We start from the raw sequence: 23,067 nt of genomic DNA, 5'->3' as shown, positions 1-23,067 counted from the left end.
TTGTCTAATGACTGCTGTATTGCTTTGAATGAGAAACCAGTTAAGTAGCATTGTTTTTTTTAAGTGTTATGAACCTATACCTAAATGTCATGTATACAAAAACAAACTATGGTTTGTTGTTTATATATTGGTCAGATGATTCTGACTAATCTAGTTCTCTAGGTCACATTGATCTTCAGTGTGATTTAAACTCTCATATCAAAGGTTGCGTTTGTCGGTCGCATGTGCATAAAGGCTGCCTCATTTCAGTAAAGTAACCATTACATTCCAAAGTCAGAAGGAAATTACAACAATTTGCACTTCACAAGACTGGTAATGGTTACTTCTCTGAAATAACACTATAGTCAGAAGTCTTCTGCTTTTCTCTAATTTTAGAAAGGTTTGATGCTATCAAAAAGGGGGTTTCCAGTATGTTTTTATGATTTAGTACTGTTCACAGGTTCTTGTAAAGTGGTTAATCATGCTTTGATGTTATTTTTAACCACAAATGTTTCAGTGTTAACTGTTTTCTTGAGAATTTGTCGGTTTAACTTTACCTTTTTGTGTTAATATATAGCTGTATGGACTTTAATATTAGTATAGACACAAGTAATCAACTGCATATTTGAGGTTCGATTTTTAACCCGCAAAAATATATTCTTTCAAGTAAGCATGTCAAATTGAATCATGTGGAAACAGGAAAACCATAACCTTTAGATGATCATATTGTACCAGTGACTGCGTTTATTTGTTTAGATGACAAACCGGAAAGGAAAAATATACGCTGTTTATGTGGGGGAAAAATTACATCTTATCAGGCTTTGTCACAGCAAACGTCACAAGCAAATATATTCCTATAAAATACACACACAAAATATTTAGAGGCATTTACAGGCCAAAAAACAAACACGACCTTTGAAGAAAGAGGTATGAATAAAGTACACAGGGTGTTAGATGTGACAGATGTAACAGGATGTGACAATAGGTTTCCTGTTATGGCCTGCTTGAATGTGATACCTCTGATTTTCTTCTAAAGGCTTTTATAATGACAGTTAAATCGCAACATTTTGTCGCCAGTTATACCATATCAATACAGTTAGACATGAACTGTATGGCACAATTGATCTGTGATGTGCTGAAAATAACACCACATACTTGGTAAAAATGGTAAACATGATCACTTTACGAATGACAATTTTGCAATATCAAACTTTCTTTGAGTTTACAACCAGATTAGAAACATAATGTATGCTGTAATTCAAATATTAATGAATTTGATAAAAACCTCAATCCAAAAGAAAAAGTCCCCAACCTCTACGTGTATGAAAGCTTTTTAAAGAAATCCCTCCCATCACAGACAGCCAGGCTACATCCGCACTGAAGACCCTCGTTCTTATCTTATCAGTCACTGAGATGGAGCGAGCAAGAGTTACAGTCGTCATATTTGTGTGTAAGTCCATTTGAGTGTTTTTGAAATGTTATTTTGCACTTTTTATAACGTAGTATTGATTTGATCGATAACCTTTTATTCGTACATGTGCTTTTGCAGGTGTTTTGTTGTGTGAACACCAGAGAGTGTTTGGGACAGAAGTGGACATGAGAGTTAAAGCAGGAGACAGCATCACTCTCTACTGTGACTGTGTCATTCCTCTTGGATCTCACATTATTTGGTTGAGAAACTGCTCACATGAGCATCAACCATCTCTGATAATAGACTCTTCAAATTTGTTCCAGTGGACGTTTCCACGTTTCAGTTTTGTGCAAAACAGCTCCAGTTACTCCTATGATCTACATATAGAGAATTTCAGTGTCTCTGATGAGGGAATATATTACTGTGCAATAGATGAAAGAAAAGTAAACAATGTATATGGTGTAGGCTCACAGTACCAGTATGGAAACAGAAGAACTCATCTATCTGTCTTGGGTAAGAAAATATTGATACTTTTATGGTAATGTCAATTTTGGTAAACTTTGCCGAAACTGTAGGCCATATTTTTCAATACCTGTCAAATTGTTATGCTGATAATATCATTTGTAATGGACATTTTTGCATGGAATTGGAAACATGCTAAATAGATCACACTATACACTTGAAAATCTCTATATGTCAATGCAATAAAAAAAACATCAAGCAGCATCTGCATATATATATAAATTCTTACAAATCAGCAGAATTTGAAACAACAATGTAGAATATAATCACAGAAAACCAAAAATGTGGATTACATATTTTACATCAAAATTCAATAGCAACGAACATTTGTTTATTTAGAACTTTCTGTAAATGTATCTGATGTTTTACAAAGTGTAAACTATGTTCCTCATAATATACTTTATTTTTTAAATGAATTAACCCTAAAACCGTATTCTGGACAAATGTGGGCAAAATTATTTAGATTTATTTTAAAAAAATACTTCCCTTGATCTGAGCGGTACAAGACTTGGCCACTTTTCCTAAGTTTGCCTCCTGAACACACACACATTTTTTTGACTCAATTCTACAATGTTAAGTGGGTAAAAAAAAAAAAAAAATCCTTAATCTTGAATTTGGGTCAAAAATGGGCACCCATAGAAATGAATGGGAAAAAGTGAAAGTGACAGTGAAAGTAATGTAATTTAGAGCAAAAACTGTCATTTAGAGCATTCTTCTTGTTTTTTTGTAAAAATAAATCAATAGATCCAATACAATGCATATCTAACATACACACAAATGAAGGGCTGATCCTGTACAACATTCTCATCATGCCAAAAACTCACACTCAAAAAAATAAGCATAATTTACATAGAAAATATGGTACTTTTTGAAGTAAATAAATTCAAAAATACCCCCAAAATAAAAAAAACACACCATAAATGGATAGACAAAATTTTATCGAAGACAGTGATATAACATTTATAATAAATAAAAAATAGGGTCACATCTGAGTCCTCTGTGCCCACATTTGTCCACAATTACAGAATTAAGGGCTATAAAGTGAATACGGTTTGAGGGTTAAGAATGATAGTTTCCCATTTGCTCCTGAATGATTTTGACCATACACAGCGACTAAATTAATTATCTTAAAGGGATAGTTCACCCAAAAATGAAAATTCTGTCATCATTTACTCACCCTCAAGTTGTTCCAAACCTGTATGAGTTTCTTTGTTCTGCTGAACACAAAGGAAGATATTTGGAAGAGCGTTTGTAATCAACAGGTCTGTTGACTTCCATAGTAGGAAAAAAAAAATACTATGGTAGTCAATGGGGACCGAGATCTGTTTGGTTACAAACATTCTTCCAAATATCTTCCTTTGTGTTCAGCAGAACAAAGAAACTCATACAGGTTTGGAACAACCTGAGGGTGAGTAAACAATGATAGAATTTTCATTTTTGGGTGAACTATCCCTTTAATTAAATTTTTTTTTAAAGATTCGCTTTTCACCACACAGAGGAATGGATTATCTGGATATGGTTTAAAATCAAAAGACACAATTCACAGAACAGTTAAAGGGATAGTTCACCCAAAAATGAAAATTCTGTTGTCATTTACTCACCCTCAAGTTGTTTCAAACCTGTATGAATTTCTTTCTTCTGCTGAACACAAAAGAAGATATTTTGAAGAATGTCAGCTACCAAACAGTTGACTTCCATAGTATTTCCGTCCCATACTATGGAAGTCGATAGAGACCATAAACTGTTTGGTTTAACCATATTCTTCAAAATATCTTCTTTTGTGTTCAGCAGAAGAAAGAAATTCATACAGGTTTGGAACAACTTGAGGGTGAGTAAATGATAACAGAATTTTCATTTTTGGGTGAACTATCCATTTAATGCACGGTGGCATAATTAATTAGTATATTAATATGAGGCAGTACAAATGTACTTACATTTTTTTTTGCTTTATGTGGCAACATCTAAATTAACTGGTTTCATCCAAGTAAAAATAATTTAATTGACTATATCAACTGGTAATTAATGATGTTCGATTCTTGGACGAATCATTCTTTTTAGCGGGTAACCAGTCGAGTCGGTTCACAGCCAATAAGCATGTCCAGTCCATTTATTGAACCAATGACCTGGTTCAAATCAAACCTACAGGCTGAGTTACAAAGTCAGCTTTTCGGTCATGTTTCCAGACTTAAAAACAACTCTGACAGTTATAATCAGCACATTTGGTTCTTTTTGAGTCGGTTCTTTTATTATTCGTTTATTTTGAACCGGTTCTTTGGTACAATAACCCGTCTGGACATGCTTATTGGCCCATTTGGTGCTGCGCAAGGAGTGTGCGTGCTACTTCGGATGGCGTCTTGCATCGTCAACCCTGAACTAAAATTTGATTTAGTTTGATTCTTTGAACCGAACGTCACCACTGCCGATAGATACAAAAACATTGCCGTGAGCGTGTAAGATATGCTGCTGCATGAATAGACAGATCTAGGCAGGTGGAGGGTTTCATAGGAACTCTGTTAACGCGCTGCAGGACTAGCTTACAGCAAACAATGAACCAGACTATTTAAATGTTGAGCGAGCATTCTCATTGGCTGCAGGATCAGCAGAGGCCAATCAGCTTGAGCCATGTGGTAATGGTGTGATTGCTTGCCGATGCAATCAGCATGACTGAACTAGTTATATACACACAAGATCAATGAATGTCAATTTTTTTGGTAGCAACAGCAACACAGAACAAGGTGTCAACACCCTTAAATAATATTATTATATATTTTCAAGTATATGCGTATTCAAAAATGTGCAGGTGATGACTTTGGCAGTTACTTTTGCTTTAATTTCATTTAGAGTCAAAGTCTTCACCCACTAAGACGTTCAACATCACCTCCACATTTCCTGTATCAGACCCCTGCTGGACGCTGCTGTTCAGTCTGTGTCCTGTGTGTGCTCTTCTCTTCTCCATCAGTGTGTACTGCCTCTGTCAGAGGAAAACTACAGGTGATCATTCACTCCTGAACCCATTTCCTTCACCAGAGCTATGTTTGATTTTTTTGATATCATAAGATTTGCTTTGAATCATCAGTGTTACAAAATGAACCATGTATAATATTACAATCAGTTATGCAAACATGCATAAAATGCCTTTTGGCTCTCCAGCTGAGTTTTGATCTTTGTGAACAATGAAATGTATTTTAAATGTCATGCTGATTATATTTTCTGAATCAAGTTCTCTTATTTTAATATTTTGTAGTTTCTGCAGCAACACAGACTGAGAATAGCTTTTTTGAGGTACTGCATTACTTGTGCACATCCTGACAACCCATATATCAAACATTTCTCATTTTTAACAAATTAAATACTCATCTACAATTTGTATTTTGTATATTAATGTTGTTGATATTTTCCAGCGAGAAGATGAAGTTTGTTACGCATCACTGAACACGCTGTCCCTGCTGAAGAAAAAGAGATCGCAGAGTTCAGACTTGAGTACTTACACCGAAGTCAGAACATGAACTGCCAAAGAGGATTCTGTTGTAATCCTCAAAGATGCAATACAAAGTCTTGCTATTTACTATCATATAACAGGCATTACTCAGGGCTACTGCAAATTGAAAGGGTTTTGGTTGTTATTAACCTGTTGTTATTATCTGACGCGCTTCTGTCTGCTGTTGTATGTACAGTTCAATCTGAGAGCCAATCCTGACTGTGCAAATATAGCCATCTTGTGTGCACATTAGGTCTTGTTAGACTGGTAGATCTAGTGTTATTTTACTTTAGGGAGGGTAACTTTTTTTTTTTTTTATGAAACAATTCTGCAATCATGATTATTGTTAAAATTAATATTCATATTGTTTTGCTGCGCTGTCTACTGTTTGAGCTTGCCTGTTTTTACAATGGATAAAAAGAGTGCCATTACAAACCATTTGGTCTTCAAACTAAATAAAAGTCACGCTGGTTCGCGAAAAGGAAAATATTTGCAAAGGAAAAAGATCATGCACATGCGGTCTCCTCTCTCACACAGAAACGCATAGACTTGCATGTTGTCATTCTTAATTTTGATGACAATGATTTTATAAAAATATTTTTTCATGCTCAGTCATATCACCCTGTAGTCCAAGACTGGTTGCCCACTGAAGCTAAGCAGGGTTGAGCCTGGTCAGTACCTGGATGGGAGACCTCCTGGGAAAACTCATGTCTGTGTGGTTCCTAATGCCCCAGTAAAGTGATGGGGACACTATACTGTAAAAAGCAAGGACCTGACTGTCTGTGGTCATAAAAAAAAAAGCAAAAAAAAAAAGCATGCAGTTAAGCACTAAAATGTCAAAAACTGTTCTGCCTTTTATGTTTAAACTGTCGGACAATGATGGAGAGACTCAAGAAGAAGAAGTGACAACGTAGAATGCAACAGGACGTTTCTGAATGGTTAGTTGATGAATTTATGTTGGAGTTAAATATCTGCAATTAGCATATTCTGTCATGATAATCTATAAAATCGCTGGTGTGGGAAGTGTTGTAAGATGCCTACAGAGTGACATGCTATTGCATTTGTGTTACGTACTGTATTGCATGTGAAAAGACGGATGCGACAGCTTGAGCTGCAGACTCACAAATGTGCTTGACAGCAACTACTCTTCCTCTTCTCAACATGGACTGCGTGTTCCCGGGGGCGGGGTTTATGTAAATTTTAGGGTTAGTGATGTCACTAACCCGGCAGGAATGTCGCGTAGTCCCTACCAGCCGTTTGTTGTAGTCCTTAAAAAACGATTTCTTTAAAAGCAAATATCTGCCTTTGCTTTAAACTTTAAGCGTTGAAGCTTTGCAGTTATTGTATATGCTCAGCAACATTACACACTAACTAAAGTTAGAAAAGTAAAATCATAATCAACCACCCCTTTAAATTTGTAATCCCACAGGGATGTGAAATGTGAAAACTGGTGGGACAAATAATCTGTACTCCCTCAATCTGTTATTGAGATTCACACTGCCCTAAATAATAATAATAAAAATGAAATAAATGATATGAGAGTCACACAGTATTAATGCATAGGCTACAATATTATATTTAGCATAAAGAGAAACATTTTAAGTAAATAAATACTTTTATTCAGCAACGACGCATTAAAATGTTACAAATGATACAAGTAAATGCTGCTCTTTTTCATTTTTCAAAAGAACGAAGAAAGAATAAAGCAGCACAACTATTATCAACACTAATAATGTTTCTTGAGCACCAAATTAGCATATTAGAGTGATTTCTGAAGCATCAGGAGGAATGATGCTGAAAATTTCACTTTAAAACTGTAAAATTACATTTTTTAAATTATTAAAATAGAAAAAATATGTAAAAATATTGCACAATATTACCGTTTTTGAAACACCTTTCATATGCATCAAAAATCTTACTGACCCCAAACTTTTGAATGGTAGTGCCTCCTGACATTCCACGACACATTTATGTCCTCCATGGACGGTTCCACTTATTATGTAGCAAAAGTAGACGAGTTTGCAGTACTGACTGTAAAAGTAGATTAAAAATACTACCCATATTTACTTCAATTTTAGAACAAAGGAGTTTTATTTAAATATTCAAGTGAGCATCATGAAAAAGTAGGAGAAACGATCATTTACATACCTTTAAAATGAACACAGTCATGAATCAAACACCTTGTTCATGCCAGCAATTAAAGCAGTCACGCTTGGGTTGGAAGCACAATGGCACTTCGCAAGTCGCACACATGATTGGAGTTTTCTGGTGGCAGAGCCTGCACTTACGTCTACCAGTAGTACTGTCCGACATGAAGTACTTGGGATTGTGGGATCCTTCAGTAACTGATGATTCAGAAGAAGCTGAGGAAGTCACAGGAGGAGAAGACGAGGAAGGAGCTGGTGCAGAGCCAGACCGGTCCTCATCATCCATTTCAGTTAGCTCTAAAACAAGCTTCTCTAGGAATGCCTTTCGCGTCAGTGCTTTTTGTTTTTGTATCTTTGCCACCAGTTCATACAAAATGAATGCATTCTCCACGGCGATGTCCAAAAGGTGATAAAAAATACATTGATACCACTTTTTTGGTTTATTTAGCACTCTGTAATGCCCAGTTACAAAACTGGCTGGATCCATTGTCCCCACGTTCCTGGGTGGAGAGAAAAAAGCTACTGTTGAGAATAAATGCGTATGCACAATAAAACAACTCAAATGGCCGTTAACACAAACCTAGTTGAGCAAACTCTGAGTTTCAGAGTAGGTTAAAGTAGACAAAACCAAACAAATTCAAGCCGGTTTAGGTTCACAACTCTCACTATAAACATTCTGTGTTTAAGTCTTATGAGAGAGTCGGCACAATTCACTTTCCTACAGAAGATTAAGAGATCAGTATGAAAAATATCATGAATTTAAATGCATTTACAAAACATAAAAAAAGTTTGAGAAGTTTGAGAAGGTAGCTGAAAGAATATATTAATTAATAATACTCTACTATTGCAAGTGAATCAACTGAGTATATTTAATTTATTTAGAATTACAAAGAGCTTAAAAAAACATTCAGCGATTTATTTATATTTATGTATTTATATTAATTGAAATTAAAGTTGGATATTAATTGTCAAAATATAAATGCCTATCTGTGGTTATGCATTAAAGATATAATATATAAAATAAATATAATAAATAATAAGGAAATTTCTTTCATTCTGAACTGCTTTCATTTGCAGATGTGTCACTTCGCTCACAGCTGATTTGCCCAGGTTAAGTTTGCGATCTCCAACCCAGAATAAAACCTGCTCTGGAGCAGTTCAGCTGTGTAGAGTTTGCTTAAACTAAACTTACCAGGGTAGCTAGCCTCTGAAACCGACTTCAAGAAATAGGCAAAGGAACATCACTGAAATTCTACTAACCTGTTGTAGTCCAACACCGCAGCTGGAATGGGGGCCTGCACAAGGGTCTGATATGCATCACCCTTCACCTTCCTCTGCACAGTATCACCTTCATAGGCTTTATGGAAGGTGGAGCACATCTGCACTTCCTTTGAGTCTTTCCACTCAACAAACAGCAGCTCGTCATCCCTAATCCAACGCATGGTGCCGCGTGGAGCGTTCCGTCTCAGTCTGTTAACATCATTTTTTGGGAAACCTTTCCTGGTCGGCAAAACAGGGCCACAAGCCCAGACCTTTTTACCTAGAAGGTTCCGGAAGAGTGTTGGGCTGGTGTAAAATTTGTCTAGAAACAGTTTGTACCCAGAGCCCAACATATTTTCATCCACCAATGCCATAACGGACTCATAACTCAAGCCCTCGCTCTGTGAAGAACATGACTTCCCCTCGTAAATAAAGAAGTCCCACGTATAGCCAGAGGTGCAGTCTGTCAGTGCAAAGAGTTTGTATCCTCTATCTGCAGGTTGGTTTTCGATGCGTCGTTTGAGTCCAGTTCTAGGCTGTGCTGCTACTATTCTTTCATCAATGGTGATGTTCTGAAAGGGATGAAAAAATGTCTTGCAAGCCTCCCTAATGACTTGATACAGATGTATAATTTTACCCAACCGTTCATAGGCTGCAGTTCCCTTCTTCGAGTCATTTTTCTCATCCTCCTTGGTATTACTGAAATGAAGAGCATTGGCGATTGTCACAAATTTTTTATAAGGCATGACTTGTGCAGGAAAGGATGGACTGAAGTACTGTGATTCATTCCAATATTCTGTCAGCAAAGAGCACTTCACGAGACTTGTGTAAATGACCAGTGCTATGTACGACTTCAAGTCTTTCAGAGAAATGTCGAGCCAACGATCACGCACATCTTTGCACTTGGTCCCATAGTCATTTGTGTGCCCTACAATAGATTGCATCATTGTCCTTGGAAACAACAGTTGAAAAAACTGCAAAGGATTGCTGCACCAACTCGGTAAAAACTTTGGCCCAGGTTCTTGGAGAGGAGTGAATTTCAGCTGAAGCGGTTCAACATCTGCTTCATCTGAGCTGTGCCACCTTTCTGTTGACACAGCAGAGAAACCATCACTCTCCCTGCCATCCCAATCAACAGTAGATGATGTGAAGGACAGACGGGATCTCTTTCTCTGCTGTAGGTTTTCCTCTAAATCACAGTCCTCCTCTGCTGTGTAAATGTCACATGAAGGCCTATTATATGATACAAGAAGAAATACAAAACAGGATTAGCTGTTGATTGATTTACGTAAATTGATTATTGTGAATTGATTTTTGCATTTGATTTATCTGCTTAGACCAATGCATAAAAAATTCACTCTATTATATATGACAGCAGGTACCGCTTATAGAAAAGCAGATACACAGCGGTTACTCCACCCCGTTCACTTCAAACGGCTTTTTTATTGGCTTTAAACAAGGACAAGAGTTTGTTCTGGATTCTTTCTTTGCTATTTATTGTTCATTGATGATGTTCATAATTTTCTTTACAGTGCGATGGAAAAGTAGCCTGGCAAGCCAGACCCACATCAAGATGTTGGGTCTGGGAACTCACCATTGGCAGGGCTCAATCCGAGGGGCGGGATAAACGGTTGTCTACAACCAACCAGAGCGTTTTCCCACCAGCAGAGCTAGCTGATAGATTAAACTTTTGCCGTATCCGGTTGGCAAAACTACGAACACATCTTCCTTTTTTTAAGAATGACTTCAGTGCCGTTCTTTGTTCTTTTCTCAAAGAAAAGCTTAACTCCAAGTCTTCCAGAGTCGCGGCCAAAGCCGATTCGAAAGACCGCTGTTCGCCAGCAGCAGCAGCCATTCTTTGTTTTCAAGCATAGACAGTAAAAGAAATGGACATAGCGACCCCATAGACTCAGTCAATTAGAAGCACTCACTTCCTGATGGCTGAGCGTACTGCGCAGACTCAGACTGAGCTTGACGACATAGATGTGATGTGAGCAACCCGTCTGTCTTTTAGTAGCTGTGCCAAGAGAAATCTGAATCATTCCCTTCCGAATCTTGCAGAGACGGAGAGCGTGAGTAGGAGCTGTCCATGAGCTAGGAGCAGGAGAAACTTTATGACTCTTTATGGGCTTCTCCCTTGACTTTATGCCTCCACGTCCCCCCGATTGCCTGCGAGCTTCTCCTCCTGTCCATACGGTAATTACTCAACTGTGCGACCGAGAGTCGTGACGCAATCGTTAGCCTATTTTTTACAAAAACTGCTTCTGTGGGGCCATAACGTAAGATACAAGGTAATGGAGCCTTTTATACATTTTCCTGTTTCTTTAGAAATAAATAATGGACAAATGGAGTCTTCAAACGCCTCAGATGTAAAGTTATTCGCTGTCAAAGTGACGCCAAAATGAATGGGAGTCAATGGAATGCTAACAGCAGGTGATAGTCTGCTAATCAATGGCGGCCCCCAGGGAAGGTACGCTTTCCGGGTGATGGATTACCCCCTTGGTTTTCAAGCAGCAGCGAACCGTCGCAACTCAGCCGTCCTTATGTTAAGCCTGCCCGCCGATGTGATTGGCCAGACTAGAGTTTGGTTTTTCCAGCTCGAAAGCCAATGGAGAGTTGCTAGACCACCCTGGCTGCAAGATAAAGTTTGCTGCCGCTAGGATGCGTCTAGATTTCTAGGCTAATGGAAAAGTGATGAGAACACTTCTCCGTAAAAAAATCTGTTGCATTGATGGCATGATGCAAATGTTCATGTCAGTCTGAAAAGATGCATTAACAGCCGTTTTTGTAAGGAATGTCCGTACAATTAGATTTATTTGCATCAAGCATAATATTTACCCCACATCATAAATGTAATCGATAAAATACATAAAAAAAAATATGAAGAAAATGTGTAGAAAAACTCACCGATCTAAAACAGAGTCAAGGCCATCCATAAACATTTCCTCTGCTGTGCTGTCCACACTGCTGGCCACACTGTCCCGGTCACACACATCAGTGTCTTCACCACTTTCTGAACTGTCCTCCACACTATTCTCAGTACTTTTCTTTGGATCCATCTGAGAGTACTGCAGACCAATCCTTGCGGATGTTTGCTGCTGAATAATCAGTGGCCAGTGTATGTGTTAGGTAAACAAACAAACCACAAGGCATTAACGTCTATGCACCGCATAGTTGGCATTGTTGACTACAGACAAACTCATACCCCAGTTTGTCAGTGTCTTTAAACGAACGCTAAAAGCTTTACCTTAAAAAACGCAGTAAAGCTTTACCTTAAAGCCTGTATGTAATCTAAAAGCACCACAAACAAATAATAATAAATAAATAAAAAAAACCAATACACAACCGTTTCGAACATCAGCCATAAAACTGACACAACTCACGTGCTAGGGTAAGAGGGATATCAGCAACAACGGTGTTCATTTGTACTCCGCGCGAGAGTCCCAGGAAATGGCGTGATGAGTGAAAGGAAGTATTTCCCGCGAATCTGTTCAGGCGGTGTATGACAGGTACATTCCAAGACGTAAGCTCCGCCCATTTCCTCTGCAGTGAGCAGCCTCTCAAACATTGGTCATTCATTTCACTTAATAATTTTACAAATACTTTTAGTTTTGAAAACGTATAATAAAATGTTTCACATTTGACTGCATTTATGCCTATTATGTGATACAATTATTTCCTTCATGTTCATGTTGTAACAAATACTAGCTACTTAAAGACACAGAGTATAGGCATTCAATGTCAAATATACTTTGTTAATAAGCTAATAAGACATATATATGCAAGTATGCATATATATCACATGTATATATATATCACATTTACACTTAATGTTGTCACATCTTCCTGGTTAAATAAACATGACAAATAGAGAAACCAAATACAATTCTATTTTGTAATTTACAACAACTATGTAATTAAAATTATATTAATTAAAACCAAGTATAAATCTCAAGTTAAAGCATTTTTACATTTATTTCCAGAATAATACCTAAAGGCTTTTTTTTTTTTGCATGTCAAAGTAAATACATTATTCTTATTAATTTAGCTATATATTTTTTCATAAATATTTTACATTAAATAGGCCTACGTCACATGCTGTGTCTTTAAGTAGTATAATTTGTAACAACATGAGCATGGAGATAATACGATCACATATAATCAAATGGGAAACACTTTACAACCTGTTAATATAGTTTTAAAATAAAAATAGTTGTCTTGCTGTAGCATATATCATTGAATTAACAATAAAACTATTGTTTTTGTATCCTTTAACATTAACAATGATTAATAGGCTAGATTGCTTATTTTACATCATGATATCTTATGCATGTATAACTAGAAAAGTGACTATTAAAAGTATTGTTGTTAAATATTGTAGATATTGATCCGATCCAAATCCATGTGGAAATAGGGAACCATCATATTTATCGCAACTCCACCCTGTGGCTGCGGGTGTGAAACTGCTGGCCATGCGGTTCTGCTGTTGTTTTTCAGCCAGTTAATAATATCATACATAAAACATACATAAAATGTAGATAATTTAATACGATTTAAAACATATTTATTCCAGTTTACAATTTTTGTACAATAACGACCCTTAATATGGTAACATTCACTGAAGCCATAAATGCCAATCATTGAAACAGTCCCTCTCAGGCTGAAAGCACATCATCACAAGAGTTGTCTGGTTGCAGAGCCAGCACTTCCTTCTACCCGTGTTGTCTGATGTGATGTTCCTTGGCTTGTGGAAAGAAGAGGGAACCACTGAGGAGGAACTGCTAAAGAGGAAGCTGAGGAAACTGGTGCCAAATCCTAAGGACCAATTTCTGTAAGCTCTAAAACAAGCACCTCCAAGAATGCCTTTCGGGTCAAAGGCTCCATGTTCTTTCTCTTAGCCATTAGTTCCTGCATGATGAATGCATTCTCTACAGTGATGTCCAAAAAGTGATAAAAAACACATTGATACCACTTCTTCGGTTTATGTAGAGCTCTGTAATGTCCAGTAATGCAATTAGATAGATCCACAGCCTCCATGTTCCTATGTGGAAATATAACATGCATATTTCAAACTTTAAGCAGTTAAATACAGTAAATTATGGAAGCTTATTTCTCACAATTGCAAGTTTATACATTTTAATAAGAATAAGAATACATTTTACTTACTTCTTGAAGTCCAACACCGCAGCTGGAATGGGGACCTGCACATGGGTCGGTTGAGCGTCACCCTTCACCTTCCTCTGCACAGTATCACCTTCATAGGCTTTATGGAAGGTGGAGCACATCTGCACTTCCTTTGAGTCTTTCCACTCAACAAACAGCAGCTTATCATTCCTAATCCAACGCATGGTGCCGCGCGGAGCGTTCCTTGACAGTCTGTTCACAGTTGTTTTTGGGAAACCTGCCCTGTTTGCCCATACAGGGCCACAAGCCCAGACCTTTTTACACAAGAGGTCACTGAAGAGTGTGGGGCTGGTGTAAAATTTGTCTACGAACAGTTTGTACCCAGAGCCCAACATATTTTCATCCACCAATGCCATAACGGACTCATAACTCAAGCCCTCGCTCTGTGAAGAACATGACTTCCCCTCGTAAATAAAGAAGTCCCACGTATAGCCAGAGGTGCAGTCTGTCAGTGCAAAGAGTTTGTACCCCATGTTTGGAGATTCGTTTTTCATGCATCGCTTGAGTCCAGTTCTAGCCTGCGGTGTCACCATTCTTTCAACAATGGTGATGCTCTGAAAAGGATGAAAAAACGTTTTGCAAGCCTCCCTAATAACTTGATACAGGGGTTGAATTTTACCCAGCCGTTCAAAGGCTGCTGTTCCTCTCCTAAAGCGGTTCTTCTCGTCCTCCCTGCTGTCGCTTAGATGAAGAGCTTTAGAGATTGACCGAAATTTCTGGTAAGACATGACTTTTGCAGGAAAGGACAGACTGAAGTGCTGGGAAACACTCCAATAGTCAGTCAGCGAAGAGCACTTGAACATACCCATGTAAATGACCAGTGCCATGTACGACTTCAAGTCCTTTTGACAAATATTTTCCCACACCTTGCCCTTTCTCTCTTGGCACTTGGCTCCATAGTCATTTGTGTGCCCTACAATGGTCTGCAACATTGTTTTTGAAAACAACAGTTGAAAAAACTGCAAAGGACTGCTGCACCAGCTCGGTAAAAACTTTGGTCCAGGTTCTTGGAGAGGAAAGAAATTCAGCTGAAGTGGTTCAATATCTGCTTCATCTGAGCTGTGCCACCTTTCTGTTGATACAGCAGAGAAACCATCATTTTCACTCTCCCTGCCACCTCCATCAGCAGTGGAAGACAGACGGGGTCTCTTTCTCTGCTGTAGGCTGTCCTCTGAATCACAGTCCTCCTCTGGGGGGTAAATGTCACACGAAGGCCTATTGCATGATACAAGAAAAAAAGAAAAAGGAATTAGCAATGTACTTCACAACTCTGTTGACTAAAGGCCAGTTCACACCAACACAAATATTTGGTTTGATTTTTGTATTCAATTTGACTTTTCAGACCAATGTGCAAAAACTGGAAGAAAGGATGAATGAACATGCAAATACTCACTTCAGAAATGAAGAGCTTTTTGATGAAATCTGAGTGAGTTCTGTCTCTCCATTGACAGCTACTCAACTACCACTTTGACGCTTTAAAAAGTTCATCAAACAGTCACTTTATATGATGAGCAGATTCAATTTAGGCTTTTATTCACATATAAACTTTAATTAGCAAACAAACAAAAGCTCAACCGAACCTGCTTGATGCGCAAGAACAAACCTTGATTGGTTGGAAAGATTTGTTCTTGCAGAAGCTCAAACGTGCGTAACACGAGAATGAACCAAATCGTGCGTAACACGAGAATGAACCTCATGGTTTACTTTCGAGGGCGGTAACTTCTACATTGAGTCAGCTGACGCTGCGGGATCTCCTCCCTTCTCCACTTTTGTTGAAATCTTACGCCAGCTTGGAGCAGCTGGCCAATTGTCACGAAGTATGCCAATACTGACAGGCCCGCGGGCAGTATAAAATGCATGGGCGCGACAATTGCGTCAGAATCTCTTACTTCATGCTGCCATCGTGGAAGCTGCACCGGAGGACTAGCAACCTTTTTCTCCAAGCATCCGATGGCGTCACTTTGCCAGATTTGTGTGGGCCCCCCTCGACCCGCCCGACAACCATGAGTTCTGCGTTGCCTGCCTGGGCCTCGCCCACGCCGAGGCAGCCTTCAAAATGGACTCCATTTGCGTTCATTGCGCCGACCTGACGGTACGCACTTTGAGAGCCAGAAGGGAACTGGCTCGAGCGACAACGGGGACAAGGCCCACTGCTGCCAGCGAGTCGCTGGTGGGCCCTCCCCCCGCCTGGAAGCAATGATGATGACGACAAGACCTGGGGCTGTCGTCACCACGCTCGCCTGTCCTTTATATGGATGCGAGCTTTCGCCCCTCTTCCTCTTCTTCACTGGGCATGGACCTCAGCCTGCCGTCCACGCCGTGCAGATTCACTGTCCACCTGGCTGACAAGGCCTACGCATCTGCAGGCGAAGCAGCATCTGCTCTTCAATCCATGGCTATACTGCAGGTGTTCCAGGTATGTTGAACATTCGCCAGTTCCTGCTTCCTCCTCCCCTGAACTTTGCTACATTGGTGCCGAAATCAGGGAGGAAGGATCTCCATTGACACATCCCGCCGCCTCCTTACCAGAACTAGGAACTTTGCTACAGGATTATTTATTATGAATATACAATTTTCCATCAAACCCCCACACTTACTACAATTACTGTTATGATAGCAAAGGACATTTTAAATAAGTAAAAAATAAATAATAAAAATAAACCACACACATCATAAGTGCTAAAATATATTAAAAACTATAAAGAAAATGTGTAGAAAAACTCACCGATCTAAAACAGAGTCAAGGCCATCCATAAACATTTCCTCTGCTGTGCTGTCCACACTGCTGGCCACACTGTCCCGGTCACAACTATCTTCATCACTACTTCCTGAACTGTCCTTCACACCCTTCTTAGTACTTTTCTTTGGAGCCAGCGGAGAGTACTGAAGATCAATCCGTGCGGATTTTTGCTGCTGAATATTAGGGGAGTAAACTGATTCAGTGGCTAGCAATAGTATCCAGCTGCAGAGCCAGCAGTTTCAGACCAGCAGCCACACGATGGAAATGAGGGGTGGGGCTTATATAACTAATAGAGTAGCTTTACCCATACGTGTAATTTTCTTTTACAAAATATGAGCTATTTTCACATGGATTTTAACCAGATCGATATCTGCAATATTTAACAACAATACTTTAAAATAGTCACTTTATGTTAATACATGCATAAGATATGAAGAGTTCAGATGCAAAAGCCTCTAAGTGCCATCTAAAAATTTCATTTTTATCAAGCTCGTATATTTAAGTTCAGTAATTTCACTTAAATGACAATTAATTGGTAATTTTCATTGCCATTTAAGTGAAATTACTGAACTTAAATATACAAGCTTGATAAAAATGACCATTCTAGAAGAAATTTTCAGATGGCTCTTCATATGTACAATGAGCTATATTTTTTAAGGTAGTGCAACACTATTAACTGTATAAGCTGCACCCCTCACTTCCGTTCTGGTGTCCCTGGTGAAAAAATAATATGCTAAGTATATTTGCAGTCAGGCCCACGAGCCGGGACTCGAACTTGGGTCTCCCGAAACACAATGACGCTACATTATGGTCAATGACGCACACTTTGTGTTCACTTCAATGTGATTTCATGACATTTAATGAAAATCTGCTTTCAACAGTAGTGACAATTAAAAAAAAAAAAAAAACTTTTTCATTTAGTAAATGTTTTTCATTAAATAAAACGATGTTCTTGGTACAATTTATGGTTGAATTTCAGTTTTCTGTAATGTCTATTCAATGTATACATGAATAAAACTATATATAAAAAAAGAATAATAATAAAAAAAGAAATACATTTATAGTCTGTAAAGACCTTTTTTTATAGTTTTATTGTTACTGGCTAAATATTATGATTTTCAAGTTTTGAATGATTTCATGTTTTATTAATATTAATAAAGGCAGACACATTAAAGGGTCATGAAACCCCCCTATTTCAGCTCAATTCTAGCTCACAATCTTTTGGAAAAATGCAACTTAATTGGGCGGGCGTGGATGGCTGTGAGAAGCTGGCAAAGTTAAAGTTTAATAAAATACACTGACACCTTATTTTTGTCCTTTCAAAAGTAACTGAATGCCCTGCTATTATATATATATATATATATATATATATGAGCCTACAGTAATCGTAACTGCATTTAAAACATATTCATGTACATGTAGAATAATAATAATGTCATTATAAAATATTTATTTGTTTATATACACTCTTTAAATGCATATTTCAAAATAATTAATTTTCCGCTTAAAACAAAACGTTCCATACATAGCCTAGATCTGCGCGCCCCCTGAACCCCCATAATAAAGATGGACAGTCAGTGACAGAAATTTGCACGAATTAAGCGTACGTTCCGTAAAGTTACAATTGAGGTATTATCGAAGTATCTAAATTTTAACAACGAGTGCTTATTTAACAAAAGGCAAGTAATACGGCCAGGGTTACATTTTAGACACACACACACACACACACACACACACACACACACACACACACACACACCTCTGAAGGGATAGAATTTCTAGAAAAGTCCACGGGACTTGGTACCGCATCACTCGCAAGTCGCAACCTGCATTTATGAACAAGGCCGAAGTCCACCATTCTCCAGTTGTCGAAGCTCTCTCGAGAAAAATGGTTGCTACACACACATAGTTTAGATGTGTCCGAGGTTGATGGCCAACCAACCGCCCGCAGCCAGAGTCTAGCCCTGGCAGCATCGCGGGGAAAGATATGCAACGCACTGGACCCTTTGCACCACGAAAACAAACACTTGCGTCCCATTATTGCCTCTCTCATTTACAACGCGATATCACATACAAGTCAGACATTGGAAAGATCCACGTGGTGTCATGAATATTAAGAGACACGCGTCTTCTCATTGGATAAGAAAACAGACACCGATGAGTCATCAAAGTACTCTACTATGGAAAGCGAACGGGGACAATTCTCTTTAAACGAAACGCGTGAAATTTGACAGTGTAGTAAAATACATGAAGACTGTTTTTTTTTTTTTTATAGGCTTTATAGACAGACAGATTGAGAATTGACTCTTGAAGGACCAGCACCACATCCTCTTCTACCACTATTTGAAGAATCCATCTTCCAGAATTTGACAGTAAGTTTTGGAGTTCATTTTTAGTCCATCTCTGCAAAACGGACTTCAGGATAGGAGATGGATTTTACTACACTTCAGCTTTGTGATTCTTATTAACAGGGGGTACATTTTAGGATTCTTTACCTAACCCAAGTCTCTGAGATCCTGACACCTTGCTCTTCTGGAGACTCCAGGTAGACTAAAGGGTTCCTGATGGTTTCACACTTAATTCTTCACCTTAATTCTTCATTCTTTTAAAGTTAACATGTGTCTTTTCTTCTCCACCTGTTTTTGTCTGACCCTGCTGACCTAATGTGTATTTCACTGTCCAATGGTCATGCCTTAACTGCAATTTCTAGTATTGCATTCTTCTCATGGGTATTTCCTAATTTTTGACTTTTCAGTCTGAGTTAAATCTCTTTTTTGGCTTATTTTATCTGTAAAAGAAAAAGTGCCTTAAAAAAAATAAGCCATTTTTCAATCATTTTAGCCTTCATGAACAATTATACAGGACAGGTGCTGGTCATAAAATTAGAATATCATCAAAAAGTTGATTTATTTCAAGAATTCAACTTAACAGGTGAAACTAATATAATATATAGACTCATTACATGCAAAGTGAGATATTTCAAGCCTTTATTTGTTATAATTTTGATGATTATGGCTTACAGCTTATGAAACCCACGAAATCAAAATCCCAGAAAATTTGAATATTACATGAAATCACACAGTAATTACACAGTAATACCATGGTCATTGAACCAGGTTTTGGTTCTTTTGGCAGTGTGGGCAGGTGCAAATCCTGCTGGAAAATGAAGTCAGCATCTCCATAAAGCTTGTCTGCTGAAGGAATCATGAAGTGCTCTGAAAATGTCCTGGTAGACGGCTGCGTTGAGTGGACAGCACAGTGGACCAACACCAGCCGATGACATGGCTCCCCAAACCAACTCAGACTGTGGAAACTTCACACTGGACTTCAAGCATCTTGGATTGTGTGCCTCTCCATTCTTCCTCCAGACTCTGGGACCTTGGTTTCCAAATGAGATGCTAACTTTGCTCTCATCAGAAAAGAGGACTTTGGTCCACTGTGCTTTATTAAATCCAGAGTCAACGCAGCCGTCTACCAGGACATTTTCAGAGCACTTCATGCTTCCTTCATTTTCCAGCAGGATTTGCACCTGCCCACACTGCCAAAAGAACCAAAACCTGGTTCAATGACCATGGTATCACTGTGTAATTACTGTGTGATTTCATGTAATATTCTAATTTTCTGGGATTTTGATTTTGTGGGTTTCATAAGCTGTAAGCCATAATCATCAAAATTATAACAAATAAAGGCTTGAAATATCTCACTTTGCATGTAATGAGTCTATATAATATATTAGTTTCACCTGTTAAGTTGAATTCTTGAAATAAATCAACTTATTGATGATATTCTAATTTTATGACCAGCACCTGTATATCACTTATAAATGATTAAATACAAAATTAATTGTAGTTATTACGATTAATGTGGTTTGGAATTGGTAAAATGTGCCTAAAAAAAAAAAAAAAAAAAGATCAGAAAATCAACGTGCCTAATAATTCTGCACGCACTGTAATGTACTAATTTCACTATAGCACTCATCAGCCTGCAGCATCCAAGACGATGTTTACTGTAAACAACACAGAGACAGAACAGCAAACAAACTATAGGGTCATAGCAGAACTCATGTCTACATTTGTGTTTAAAATAGTTAGTTTTTAGACTTTATCAACAGTTTGTTTTGTTTTTTTAAGTTTTTAAACATTTATCACCACTTGTGATTCACAAAGTGAAAATTAATTTTAAGAAGTTTGTTTCTATCCAGTTGGCTATTGGCTTTTACCGATAAAACAGACACTTTAACTCTTGTTCTGAGGACATAGTTTAACCTGCTAACTTATTTGACTTTTGTTTACACAACAGCTCTGACAAAAACAATATGATAATAAAAGGTTTTGGGTTGAACATCAAATTGCAAAAACATTAGGCTACTATGTGAAAGTGAATAAAGTTATGTGTGTGTGTGCATGTGTGTGTTTTCAGTTATAAATATATGCGGTTTAAGTTATAGCCTATACACTTTTGAAAATAACTTAAAACAAACATTTAATAACCTATATAGATAAACTATATAAAGGTGTACTTGTGGTAAATGTGCAAGGATGCCCACAGAACATGCTGCAATTGACGCGCAAGGTAAACTAGTAAAACTGTAGGGACTGCAGCATCTTTGAGCAGTGGCTTCTTCGAAAAACCAGCATTGAACTGTTCCTGATTGAAGAAGCAGTCACTGTGAACTGTGCAGAGCAGACGGTAAAGGTCGAACTAACTGCTGTGGTATTTCTGAATAAATAAATATTAGCCACTGACTGTTCTCTTATGTTGTCCTGACGGTGGGCAGTGCTCGGGGTGGTGACTGAGAAGTTCTGACATCACAAAATACGGAAGTCACAACGGCTCGTGAAAAGGCACAGCTAGGCTACTTTATGCAGGCTGTGTGCATTTGTCTGTGGATTGACTGTTTTGAAACTTATATGGTAGTTTCATAGCCACTACACCTCTGTTACCATGAAAAAAGCCAGGAAATTTCAGTTTTTGACAATGTGGGACCTTTAAAAGAGCACAGGCTGTAGTACAGAAACGTTAAAACTCAAACATCCTATCTTGTTTCGTAACCATGGCAAATTCACTTAAAACAGAACTTTTTAAAATCTTAAGTCAAATGTTAAGATAGGATGTTTCTGTAATACAGCCCCAACGTAGCATATCATTCAAGTGCCACGAACAAATGAGCACACAAGGTAGTTTACGTTTGAACAGTCAATAGCAAACACTTCAACAAATAATCAAACATACGTACAGGTTTTGATGAAGAGGCGCCAGACTGTCTGACCAAAGTGGGAACCGCTCCATTTTTCAGGAGTAGCCTTTGTGTATAGCCAGCGTTGTATTCTCCCAGGTTTAGGAAGCTGTCCTTTGTAAAATGCGCAGCACACAAGCGAACCTTTGGGCTGCAGCGCTCAGGAACAGTGTTAAAAATAAATTGTAACCATTGATTCCTAATTCCATCCGTCTTCGGAAGGCCAAACAAATGGGTTTTGTTTTCGCATCGGAACTCACAGCGTCCCCACGACATGATGCAAACACTCCAATTCACGAACTGACTGAAGCCTGCCAGTGCCAAGCCTCCTTTCTGCGCATGCATTTGGGTCCTTCCAAGCTGTGACGTATACGTTTGCGGAAGTGATATATTTTTTTATTTAATTCATATAGTTGTTGAACATCAACAGAAAGGCAGTAATAACTAAAAGATATACATGTAAAGAGAGAGAGAGAAATAGGAGGTTGTATATTACAAAACCAAAATCATCCAACAAAATAAAATAAAAATAATAATACTTTGCTTTGGGACTTTTCATCCCTATACTGTATAGTAGTTACCATTCGATCGGATATAGAATGTACACACACACACACACACACATATATATATATATATATATAAAGCAACAAATTATACCATATCTTCTTATCCTTAATTAACAAACCAAACCTAACAGTTTCCCAGAGAATCAGTCTTGCAGGTATTCTTTGTTGCATCCAGCTGAACGCATCATTCCAGAACGCGAAGTGTTCAACCATTTCTCTCTCTAACTTGCATTTTTCACATAAATTTGAATCCCCGACATTAAATCTTATTCGTAAAAATTCTTTCACAGGATGTATTTTAAGTGTTATCATTGAATATTTCAGATGTTCATTATTTAATCATCGGCATTAGAATACTTTAGATAATTTTCTCACACTTCAGAGGAGCAACTTAGATTGTATCTAAGATTGTAATTAGATTGAATTTCAAAGCTAAACAGTTACAAATTCTAATGTTAATATTTTATAGATTATTTATGATTAATATGATTTTGTTCAATGTTGTGACCCTAAACATTCAGTTTTTTTTGTGTGTGTAGAA

At 37.9% G+C, this 23,067-nt stretch overlaps 3 protein-coding genes across 9 annotated transcripts; 1 reads left to right on the top strand and 2 right to left on the bottom strand.

The window, feature by feature from the left end:
• The first annotated feature begins 1,269 nt into the window (after positions 1-1,269).
• Positions 1,270-6,420, top strand: LOC311285761 (uncharacterized protein). Its single transcript, XM_084401543.1, has 5 exons — positions 1,270-1,429; positions 1,529-1,903; positions 4,754-4,903; positions 5,157-5,194; positions 5,314-6,420. Exons 1-5 carry the CDS (start codon positions 1,393-1,395, stop codon positions 5,416-5,418), a joined length of 705 nt encoding a protein of 234 aa, XP_084257669.1. The 5' UTR covers positions 1,270-1,392; the 3' UTR covers positions 5,419-6,420.
• LOC311285760 (piggyBac transposable element-derived protein 4-like) lies at positions 4,760-12,242 on the bottom strand. 4 transcript variants are annotated; one of them, XR_014626412.1, is made up of 6 exons: positions 12,181-12,241; positions 11,705-11,895; positions 8,798-10,030; positions 7,539-8,037; positions 7,314-7,421; positions 4,760-4,883 (listed from the first exon to the last, which is right to left on the bottom strand). XR_014626412.1 is itself a non-coding variant. In XM_084401542.1 (4 exons), exons 2-4 carry the CDS (start codon positions 11,854-11,856, stop codon positions 7,563-7,565), a joined length of 1,860 nt encoding a protein of 619 aa, XP_084257668.1. In that variant the 5' UTR covers positions 11,857-11,895; positions 12,181-12,242; the 3' UTR covers positions 7,456-7,562. The 4 variants fall into 4 exon arrangements, 2 of the variants coding, with proteins under 2 accessions (XP_084257668.1, XP_084257667.1); XR_014626413.1 differs by lacking the exon at positions 12,181-12,241 and having other exon boundaries at positions 11,705-11,990; XM_084401542.1 differs by lacking the exons at positions 4,760-4,883; positions 7,314-7,421 and having other exon boundaries at positions 7,456-8,037; positions 12,181-12,242.
• A 511-nt stretch (positions 12,243-12,753) lies between these two features.
• Positions 12,754-22,320, bottom strand: LOC311282498 (piggyBac transposable element-derived protein 4-like). 4 transcript variants are annotated; one of them, XM_084396298.1, is made up of 4 exons: positions 21,958-22,320; positions 16,707-16,894; positions 13,964-15,196; positions 12,754-13,838 (listed from the first exon to the last, which is right to left on the bottom strand). In XM_084396298.1, exons 1-4 carry the CDS (start codon positions 22,300-22,302, stop codon positions 13,613-13,615), a joined length of 1,992 nt encoding a protein of 663 aa, XP_084252424.1. In that variant the 5' UTR covers positions 22,303-22,320; the 3' UTR covers positions 12,754-13,612. The 4 variants fall into 4 exon arrangements, with proteins under 4 accessions (XP_084252424.1, XP_084252425.1, XP_084252427.1 ...); XM_084396299.1 differs by having other exon boundaries at positions 16,707-16,891; positions 21,958-22,301; XM_084396301.1 differs by lacking the exon at positions 21,958-22,320 and adding an exon at positions 18,481-19,233 and having other exon boundaries at positions 16,707-16,891.
• Positions 22,321-23,067: the final 747 nt, after the last annotated feature.

The sequence above is a fragment of the Rutilus rutilus genome (genome assembly GCF_951802725.1).
Source record: "Rutilus rutilus genome assembly, chromosome: 2".
Lineage (NCBI taxonomy): Eukaryota > Metazoa > Chordata > Actinopteri > Cypriniformes > Leuciscidae > Rutilus > Rutilus rutilus.
Note: the sequence above shows the minus strand (reverse complement) of the source record. Positions and strands in the feature narration are given on the sequence as shown.